Raw genomic sequence first — 11,276 nt, 5'->3', positions numbered from 1 at the left:
GGAGAGTGGAAGGCAAAAGGAAGAGGGGCCGACCAAGGGCAAGGTGGATGGATGATATTCTAGAGGTGATGGACTCGTCCCTGGGGTAGCTGGGGGTGTTGACGACCGACAGGAAGCTCTGGCGTGGGCTGGTCCATGAAGTCACGAAGAGTCGGAAGCGACTGAACGAATAGACAACAAGTTTTCAACCACTGGGAATTGGAAACCTTTCTTGACTTACAAAAAACACCTGGAAAGTTTCCAGCATATTTAATCAAGCTGTATTGTGCTACATGAGATTTATTTTTAGTGCTACTATTTAAGTGAGATTTACTTGTAAGTAAGTTACAATTAGAAACATAACCCTAGATGCAGAAGCAATGTAGGAAAAAGGACCATTCACAAGGAGCGAGCTGAAAGGAAAGTAAGTTATCATATTGACAGAGTTCAATGCACTTTAATGCCTAAGTAGTTTTTACACAGGAGTTATAGCTCAAGGGAAGGTACCACAAAGATTACAAGGTTTAATTAGAGCCACTACTGAACAACTGGTATAAGTCCCAACAGGCCAAGTATTGTCGAACCAACACTTCCACCATAAATTGAATGGGATGATTTGAACTATAACCTAAGATAAGGTTATAAATTAAATTTCTGTGCATAATTCAAATATGACTTTAACATTTGTTATAGGGCAGCTGAGGATCCCGAACATTGGCTTTCCCAAGTCTTGTATGTCCTACTTGTGTTAGGAGGGTGATTCTTAGAATTCCTATATCATGAGATGAATTCTGAGATTTACAGCTCCAATACATCTGGAAATGCCTATTTGGGAAAGGCTCAACACATAATTAACCATTCCAGATGTATTTCATAAAGCAGTAACAGTGTTATGAATTTTAACATTTCTCTTATGCAGAAGCAAATTCTGTTTTCCGTGATCTACTGTGCCAATACGCATGCTCATATTGTTCTAAAGATTCCAGATTATTCCTTGTTATCACTGAAGAGGAGTTGTAGCCCCAAACCAAAGAAATATAAAGTGACATTGAAACTAGTTCTGTGAAGAGGTGAGAAGCAGAAGACAAAGAGATGAACAAAGACAGCATGACACTAAGATCAGAAGAGGCATAGGCAATTCTCCCTGCCCTCCAGATATCCTGGACTTCGATTCCCATCAGAAAGCAAGCGGCTGCCAAAACAAGTAAAGGAAGCCAAATTGCCCTCTTCTGAATTCCCCTGAGTTAGAATGTAAGACTAGGACTAGTAACATCTAAGTTCAAATCCTACGTTAGTTCTGAAGCATACTAGAGGGTTATAATGTAGAGGACATAATACTGGACTTCAAACAAGAGACAACTGCTTGCTTAATTATGACATTCCCTGCCTGACTGCCTACCTTTAAGCCATGGTATGGTTTAACTATGCTTTGCTGAACAAGTTTATAGTGATCTGGTTCACACAATACTAAGCCAAAAACAATGGTTTACAAAAAAACAGTGTTTAAACCACAATGTGGTTTGTCCGCTTCTATGAACTACAACATTGGCCCCAGTCACTCGTGACCAGCCTAAGCTATCTCAAGGGTTCTGCAAGAAGCTATTGAGCTAAGAGAGAATCATTTATGCTGAGGTCTTTGCTCCTTTGAATTTTAAATGACAGGCAAGAATAAGTATCTCAACAATGATTGAATCATCAAAAGGAGACAATAAGAATTATGTATTTGAAGATCATTTAAAGAGGAGCTTAAATGAAGGCACTACAACACTGTCTGAAAAACTGGAGCTAACAAACTGCACCATTGGAATGTAATAATTGTTATACTAGCTCCACTGAGCCCATTGATCACTGTGCAGTTGTGCTTGACACACATTCTTGAAGGCACTTGTTGTATAGGGTACGGAAGCTTGATGGTTGGAAACAATGGGAGTTGTAATCCCAACAGATCTGGCATGACAAGGTTGGGCAAGGCTGGATGCACAGAATTAAAAACCAGGTTTCCTTTCACCTCTAATTTCTATTCTTTTGGACTTAGAATATTATGTCTTCTCTGCCTTTGACCTGGTTACCGTAGGAAGTCTGAAGGAAACAAAGGAGTTTAACTGTGACAAAGTCCAAGATGATCCTTCCTGGGGAGTTGCCATATATAGTCCAGTCTGAATGACATGAGCATCAGTTGGTCTGTTCTTAAGGAGACGATCACGAGGACCACCAATCTTCCAGACCAGGACGATCAGCTATTCTTTAGACTCTGTATTTTGCTTTGCCGTGGTTATTGATAACACATAAGTGCTGAAACAACAGAAGTTTAGCATCACCATTCACTGAAGGCAAATAGTGTTTATGCAACCAACTATGCACTACATTCCCTAAAAAATGCAAGGTACAGGAATATAAGAAGTTAAATACCAAGTTGGGTCACTGGCTTATCTAGTCCATTACTGTCTATACCAGGGGTGCCTTTGAGTAGCATGCCTCAGGCCATTCCCAGATGTGACTGGGACCCAACAAAAAAATAGGCAGGGGCAGACCAGTTACATACAGTTCAATATGATTACCCTTCAAGAATATAATAATTTCCCCTACTGCCACATTAAAAATTACTGTTTGAAGGGTCTCTGCAGACCATATTCAAGGCTTTGAGAGGCTACAATGAGTCCTGGCATCTCTTATCTACAGTGACTAGCAGAAACCCTCCAGGATTTCAGACCATAGACTTAATCAATCTATTTGGAGATGCCAAAGACTGAATCTTTGCATTCAGACCATACATTCTGCCAACACTCATTCTCCCCCTGCTCTTGTTTTCCCCTTCTGTTAATATCCTGCAACAGAAGTACTTTGCAAATTGTTATAAAAAAGCTTATTTCAGGGAATCCAGAGTCCTGAAACTTACGTTTAGATCTCTGAAGTACTCATTGTAGTCTAAGGCATAGCCCACCACAAATAAATCTGGAATTTCAAATCCATAATCTAGCATAGGAAGAAGAAAAAGAGAAAGGATATATTGTTAAAATGATAATCAGAGGTACTTTTTTCTTTAAATAATAGTTCAGTAACCTGAGAAACATGTTCATTAGCCAAATCCCAGCTATGTCTGGTCTAGGAAGGCTCAGATGGGAATATCTTATAACTGAAGCAGTCTGATCCCTTAAATTGGAGCTGTGTAGCTGTGCCCAATTAGGTCACATATGCTGTCCCAAAGTGATCCTCTTGGTTTTGACACAGAAAAGGGAAGGAAAACTAAATATTCTTAACTTTATCTTATCCAATCAGATTTCTCCTCTTATACTTTTCCATCAGCTTTTAGCAACAACAGCTGAAGGTCATAGGCATCCACTCTTAAGCATTTATCAAAATGACAAATTGAATATTATGACATCATGACCCAAACTCTGCCATTTCATACTTGCATCATGACATTACACACAAGTACATAACAGAATTTGCATCACAATGTATGTTTTGTTACTTGCTAGAGATACCAAACTGCACTACAATCTGCAGTTGGATGCTGCTTAGATATCTTTGTACCATGTTAATGTTTGAAGCCTCAGACCTGGTTCATGTACTGTGCTAAACCATTTTGTGATCTCTTTGTTTCTGATTTAAAGAATAAACCATGAATTTCTGTATACCCAGCTAACTATGGTTCATTTAACAAACTATGGCTTGACAAGCACACAACATGATTCATACACTGACCAACTGTGAGGGCTAATGATGATGGTCATTTTTTGAAGTGCTTGTATAATACAACCTTGAAGGTGGCTTAATGAACCTGATTTAATACCTAACATTCTTGGGAATGACAGATTTGTGATGTTAGGTAGTTCGAGACTACACAGAGAGCTAAAATTCCCACATGCAGCTACAAGACAAGGCAGAGATTCTTGATGGCTGCATTAAGAACAAGCAAGAACACTGATGCACACTGTTTCCTAACTCTTGCTTCTTGGCTTCTGTCAATAGGAGCAGCTAAACTGACCAGGAAACTATATCTGACATTTTTTTCTTGGCTTATCATTCTAGTTTGTTAGGAGATGAACAAGCCAAGGATGCTAATACAGGCAGAAAAGGGAAAGAAGACACTTAAGTTGAGCACTGTGATCAAGAGGGCACTTTTCACTTTCAAGAGTTAGTCTGTTCTGAATACCATTTTTGAAGAGCACCCTAGTGGGCAGACATGTTGCATCTTGTCTATTTTGAGAAATGGAATTTTTCTTGAATATCCCTGAACATAAAGAAAATCCACACAAGGGCACTTACAGTCAGGCCTGAATCCATCTGGTAGAGCTGTTCTTTTCACCAACAAACTGTCATTAAATAAAGAACAAAGTGTTTCCATGGTTAAAAAAGGGTTCAGATAATTCGGCCCATACCAGTCAAGATTCGCTAAACTGAACCACGGCCCATATTATGAAAGGCCACCCCGCCTTATTCCAAGATGAATTATGGACATGTCTAGCTGGGTAATATCTATTTGGATGGGTAGGGGCTCTCCAGGGACTCTCTTCAAATGCCAATTGCTTCTTTTAACTGGACTTGGCAGAGTTGGAAGGAGTCTGGCTCTCCATTCAGTGCAAGAATCCAAATTAAAACATCCCAGATAAATGTATATTCAGCTTCTGCTTGAAGACATCCAGCAAAGAGAACTCACCATTTTCTGAGTAATTTTTGCTTTACTATCAAACTGTTTTTACCCCTGAGAAGTTTTTCCTAATGGTACACCTGAATCTTGTCACTTAAGGCCATTATTCTGTGCTTTGCACTCTGGGGCAAAAAAGAATGGGTCATGGCTCATTCTGCGTGACACCTCTTCAAGTAGGTGAAGGATGTTATATCTCCTCTTCTCTTCTTAAACGTAGCTAGCTCCCTCAGTCTCCACCCAAGAAACTTAGTTTCTAGCCCACCAATTGTTCTCTCTGCCTTACTCTGCTTTTATTTCCACAGGACTCTGTATCCAGCATCTTGATAATCCTGGTTGCCATCTGAGATGTTTTGAAAAAGCAATCAGGGCAAAACTCCAATGGACATCCTCTCTTTGTTTTCCTGTCTCTTAGCATCTGCATCAGATGCCACCACAGACATCCCATAGAGAAAGCTGATGGTACTACACTTTTGGTAAGCAATCTCTCCATCAGGGATGCCCAAGCCTTGGAGGTTGTTCCAAAACCTCTTCAAAAATTGCCATATACAAGGGAAAAGATTGCCAGTTTGGTCTAGTGGCTAAGGCCCTGGGCTAGAAACCAGGAGACTGAGAGTTCTAGTCCCACCTGAGGCATGAAAGCCGTCTGGGTGACCTTGGGCCAGTCCCTCTCTCTCAGCCGAGCTCACCGCACAGTGTTGTTGTTGTGGGGAAAGGAGGAGGAGGAAGGAGTATTAGGTATGTTTGCAGCCTTGAGTTATTTATAAAAATAATAAAGGCAGGAAAGAAAGAAAGAAAGAACGAAAGAACGAAAGAAAGAAAGAAAGAAAGAAAGAGAGAGAGAGAGAGAGAGAGAGATAGTTTTAAACCAAGGTATGTATTTTGAGGGCCCACAGTTAGATTACAGGCCCTGAAAACCTTAGGGGTAGCGCCACCTCACAGGGTTGCTGTTGTGGGGAAAGGAGGAGGAGGAAGGAGTACTAGGTATGTTTGCTGCCTTGAGTTATTTATAAAAATAATAAAGGCAGGAAAGAGAAAGGAAGGAAGGAAGGAAGGAAGGAAGGAAGGAAGGAAGGAAGGAAGGAAGGAAGGAAGGAAGGAAGGAAGGAAGGGATAGTTTTAAACCAAGGTGTGTATTTTGAGGGCCCAGAGTTAGATTACAGGCCCTGAAAACCTTAGGGGTAGTGCCAGGAACTCTTCCAAATGTTGCTACCAAACTGTAATGTTGAATGTGATAGATGAGGTCCTTACTAAAGACGTGATCTTATGAACTGTATATAATTAACTGAATGTAAAGGAAATGTCCATGTTATTTAAATGTAATTTTTGTCCTGAGACCCACCCCCTTTTTTGTCCTTGTCCTGAGTACTTCTTGGAATATGCCTCTTTGCAGGCCTCAATCCAAGAATAGTTCTGACAAATTCAGCTCACCTCACCTCACAGGGTTGTTGTTGTGGAGAAAACAGAAGGAGGAAAGAGTATTAGGTATGTCCCCTGCCTTGAGTCATTTATGAAAATAATAAAGGTGGGATAATTAAAAAAAAAGATTAAATACCTGGAGATTAATCATGTAAACTCTAATTTTAATTTTAATTACATTCAAATGTAAATTAAATCAAATTTAGTTTTTGCCCTAGCCATACCAGTTTATTTGTCTTGGCTTTCATTTCTGGGAAGCGCAGTCCTCAGTACACCACTAATACGCCAAGTGTTGTCCGGGTTCCCGTGTGAAAAAGTTTTCTGCTCTACATGGAAGTGCAGCCATAGAGACTAAGCATACTTACTTAGAATTAAGCCTGATTAAAAACAGTTCAGCTTAGTTCTGAGTAAACAGAAAGGTTGCACCATGTCTCTCCACCTTCTAAATCTAATCCAATGTGCTCTTTTGTTTTCTTTCTATAACTCTGATTAGGCAAAATAACCCAAGTGCTGGTCTATTTTGGTGTGCTCCCAGCTTGATGGCCTTTCAGGGTCCCAACAGAGAGCTTTCACAGAACACACCCTAATATTTTTAGTACCAAGAGCAGAGAGAGACAGGCTGTGCACAGTTCCTTCTCCTAAACTATAATATGGTTTGTTCAGCTTTTGATTTAGCACCAAGTGTTAATGCTGCCAAAATGGTTGGTAAACTGTGGTTTGATGCTACTTTTGAATTTCGGGAGAGATGGGCGGTGATAGGAATTTGATAAATAAATAAATAAATAAATAAATAAAGTTAACAAATCACAGTTCAGAAAATTTTGACTTAGCACCAGACTGAATCAAGCCTTCATCTGGGACCTATTGCACAGGAAGCATAATGCTCAACTTTCAAGCCATGGTTCTTTCACAAATGGACACCTACCTTGCTACCTTGACCATTCTGGGCTTGTATTTTTTAATACTGTCAAGGAGTGCTTTCATAGTCCTTCCAGTTCCAATGAGATCCTTGGCAAAGTGTGAAATATACAAAGGAAAAATGTTAGCAAGCAGCGGACAGTGCTGTATTTTAACATTTTAAAAGTTAAATTATATTAAAAATAAACACATAAAACATGTTGTTCAATTTTTAAATAACACAGTAATATTTCTTTATAAGAAAAAGCAAAGGCCTGTTCTTCCAATAACTTTTTAATCTGGAATTTTAAATAGATGATGGTTTATAAATATTCTATAAATACTTTCTGTTAAATATCAGTTTCTACTATTGTTTGGCATTTAACCAGCCATTCATAAATTACTGGCATTTCTCTAATTTCTAAAGTACATTATTTAGCAACTAATAATAAGTTCATTCCCAACATTTGGTCAACTTCATAATTTCAGGTTTCATAATATCAAAGAGTTTCAATAAAAAGAATAACTGTCCATCTGACAAATCCTCCCCAGAATATACAGTCAATATTGTCAGGTGTGTTGGTCATTCCACCAATATAAAAATAATCTGCCCTTCAGGTACTGCATTTCTTCGTATTAACTAAATACATTTAATAATTAAACATAAGAGTTACGTGTTAATGTTTTCTACTACAGATTAAAGTTACTATGGTAACTAATCATTTTGGCTGGGTGAAGAGGTTGAATTCAACTGTCCCCTTTTTGGATGTTAATTTTTGCACCTGGGGGGAAAGAACTTGCCTGGACTTGTTTTAGTTTCTGTTTCCCTTCTGTGTAGGCATGTAGAGTAAAACAGCTCTCACTGAGAGCCTGTAAGGATGCAGAAGCTTTTAAATATGTTTTGCTTTCTGTAAATAAAATTATTTTTATAGAAATGCCTGGTGTGTGACTTTTCTGATCTCTCCTGGGCCAAAGGCTTTCCCAACAATCTGCCAACGTTACGTTCAAGCAGAAGATCAGTAATGCCGTATTTTTCTCACAGAAAGACTGAGAGAATAGCTAAACTGGAAACCTGATTCATGCATCACACTTAACCATATGCTGAGCCCTAGTTCACACAATTTGGAAATAATCTGAACTCACTCTCATACTAAGCCATAGTTTGTTTCACTATGACATGAATTAACCTAACTGGCTGGATTTTATACACTGTATTAAGCCACAAACCATGGTTGGGTTTAAATGACACAGTAAGTTAAAGTCACATTATGGTGTAAAACAATGTGAGTCGGGACACAAGGTCCTTGGGGGTGTGTGTGTAATGTGTGCATATAGTGTGTGTGTATGTAGTAATTTGGTTGTGTTATATGTGTCTTGTGCCATGTATTAATCTGATGACTATGCCTGGTTATTGTAAGAAGAGTTGGATTTAATGTTTTTGTTCAGTGATTAGTCTACGATGAATCCACAAACTTTGGACATCCTTTCAGTGCCTTATTGTTTGCAAGCAGAGACAAGGACAAAAAAAATCAGAAAGTATCAGACATAACATTATTTCGATGGTTGGAAACTGGGTAAGCCAGGGGAATCTTATTTTATTCCACTTAAAACCATCAGGATTGATCTGCTTGCTAATGATTAAATGGCTTATAACAACCTTCTCTGATCTGGTGTCCTCACAATTCTGGGTGAACACAACCCCTGAATTCCTTGTCAATGTTGACCAAAGCAAATTATGGAAGTTGTAGCCCCAACACATTTAGAGAGTGCCAAGCTGGAGAAAGATTTATTTTTAAAAAGATTATCACTTTTTTTTTTGCTGAATTCACAAGACTCACTGTATTAAATATAATAAGAAATTCAAGTAAACTGCTTTTTGACATAGACAAATATATGAACTTACCTCCACAATAAGGACATTCTGCAACAAAATAAGGGGAAAACATTTAGTGAGATAGAATGTAACTGAGTATACTCTTCATCTGTTCAACATCTCAGCCACAGAATTGCTTTCTGGTTCTCTACTCTTTCATAACAGCTAGCCTCTGTTCACAGGGATACTTGCTCTACTTCAAGTCCACTTTCTTTACGTGTAAGCTGTAAAACTCTATAGAAATCTAAGACTATATAAAAGACTATTAATAACAGAACCCATATTTTGCAGGTGGACAGCAATGAAGAGCAGATCAGCTAAACTCAGTAGCAATTCATAAACAAGTTACTACAAAAAAGTACAAAAATGAGTCTTAAGCTGCCATTGAGCAATTTTCTCAACACCCCTTTGCTATCACCAAAAAACCCCAAAACCCTTAAAAATTGATAAATTCTCCTTACCCAAAAGCAACTGAGGAAGAAGTTCTAACTTGGTATGTGAATCGGGTATTTGAGAAGACTGTGTATGATGAGCTTTTCTCCACCATTAAACCAAAATGTTCTCTACCTATCTTTGAGTCAGCAGAAAACTACAGCAGCATGACATTTACTGTCTCTGCTTCTGATCCTTATCCTGCTTCTATTGCCTTCAACTGTGATCACTTGACTTCTATCCAAAACCTAACAGGTTTCCTATATCTTGTGTCTGTCCTTGGACCAATCTGGAATAATGGGGATAAGACTACTTCAACACTGCTATAGCTAAAGATAACTTAAGCCTTTCTTGCTCATAGGCTGGAGATGATTTAAAAGGTGTCATAGGGCCATAGTCAAAACAAAGATGTTGCCATGGGATTTTTGTGCACTGATTAGGTGCATGAGGAGAAAAAGTCCAAAGATTTCATTAAAATAATTTACTCTGATTTACAGGAGGCTCTAATAGGCAATCTTGATTGACAACTGTAGTCTCTGTACAATTGCTGTGTACAAAACCCAGCAGGTGTACTCTATAGCCACCAAAATGCTACATTAGGAACATTTATTGGACTGTCTTGGAGGCTGAGCTAAATCAAGTTGGTATTCATATAAGCACCTGAACATATCTGAAAAATGGTGCTAGCAAACACTATCCTGCAAACCTATCTATCTATACCTGTATCTATATCTTATCATCACCACCACTACCCCCAACATTTTCTAATCAGTTTATGCTTCACATACATTGTTACAGGTTATCAGCATTATCAAGCCTACGTTGCTGATGGGGATTTAAGACTGACTTGCCAGTTAGCTCCCATGGAAGCCCTCTTTTTCAAGCCAGAAACAGAGCCACTTAGGGAAAGAACTGCTTGCTTCCTAAACAGTCTCAAGGAAATCAGTTACACAATATCATACAGTACAGCAGCTTCAGGGTCACTTGCAACTTGACCTTGCTACATTGAAGGCCAATTTTCTTCTCAAAGAAGGAATCTGGAATTTGATGTCACTGCCAATTGCCAGAGACAAATGCTTATACAGATTTTAAAAGACCATCTCTTTCTACATGTTGGCATCATCGCCAATGGCTAAGCCCTCAGCCTACCTACAGCTGCTTGTGCCCCTTCTCTCTGGAGGAAAAGATCCAAATACTGACCTATATCATTATTTATTTATTTATTTATTCAAATTTTGTCACCGCCCATCTCCCCCAAAGAGATGGTGCCTCCATATCTCTCTATTTTAGACTTTCCAGAAATTAGCCACAAGCTAGTTTGGGATTGACTGAAAAATACAGTATACAGAAATGAAACACAAATACACTTCATCCTTATAAAGAGAAAATAACACATAGGCATTGGAAAAGAAAGAAAAAAACCCTACTGATTTAGCCATATCGGATAGCAAATGACCAAGAGGTTCGTTAGCAACGTACTCTATTTTGAAAATCAGTTTGCAAATCATATGCTGGCCATTCAAATACCACACTAATTTCTTTGAATTAACTATGAGATGCCACTCAGTTGTTAAGTCCTAACTCATGGCAATGGTAGTGTTTTTCTGAAATAGGCAATCAGTAGCAAAATTCTATGCCCTCTTTGCCAAGAGAAGCAACAAATTTTAGACATTCTTGAGAGGGGAGCTAGAAATCAATTTACAAGGAAAGAGAAAAGAAAGAAAACTACACTCAGTTTTCTCCTAGTTCAAAACCATTTGTCTGTTAAGGTCTATTTTTGTAAAGAGCTAACAACAAAATCTTTGGAACAGTCCAATTGTGACAGCTGCATAAAATGCAGCAATTTATATGTTGCTAATGATGAGCAGAAAGCAGATGCTCCATGATAAAGGCTAAGATGTGGATCCTGCCAGCTATGCTCACACCGATTCTCCTTTTCCTAATGGTCCCCACTTTTATTCTGCTTGAAAATAGTTCAGTCATCTTCTCTAACACAAAACATGTAACTATGTTAATGATATCTGCAAG

The 11,276-nt window shown here is 38.6% G+C and overlaps 1 protein-coding gene across 1 annotated transcript in view; it reads right to left on the bottom strand.

Moving 5' to 3' along the window:
• Positions 1–416: 416 nt before the first annotated feature.
• The window catches only part of PRTFDC1 (phosphoribosyl transferase domain containing 1), a 48,610-nt gene continuing 37,750 nt past the window's right edge, over positions 417–11,276 (bottom strand). Inside the window, exons 5-9 of the mRNA XM_063303510.1 lie at positions 8,847–8,864; positions 6,972–7,054; positions 4,249–4,295; positions 2,876–2,952; positions 417–2,271 (exon numbers count right to left, since the gene is read on the bottom strand). Coding sequence (XP_063159580.1) covers positions 2,224–2,271; positions 2,876–2,952; positions 4,249–4,295; positions 6,972–7,054; positions 8,847–8,864 — 273 coding nt within the window. The 3' untranslated portion in view covers positions 417–2,223. The remainder of the gene's footprint in view (positions 2,272–2,875; positions 2,953–4,248; positions 4,296–6,971; positions 7,055–8,846; positions 8,865–11,276) is intronic.

The sequence above is a fragment of the Candoia aspera genome, chromosome 4, assembly GCF_035149785.1.
Source record: "Candoia aspera isolate rCanAsp1 chromosome 4, rCanAsp1.hap2, whole genome shotgun sequence".
In the NCBI taxonomy this organism is placed as follows: Eukaryota; Metazoa; Chordata; class Lepidosauria; order Squamata; family Boidae; genus Candoia; species Candoia aspera.
Note: the sequence above shows the minus strand (reverse complement) of the source record. Positions and strands in the feature narration are given on the sequence as shown.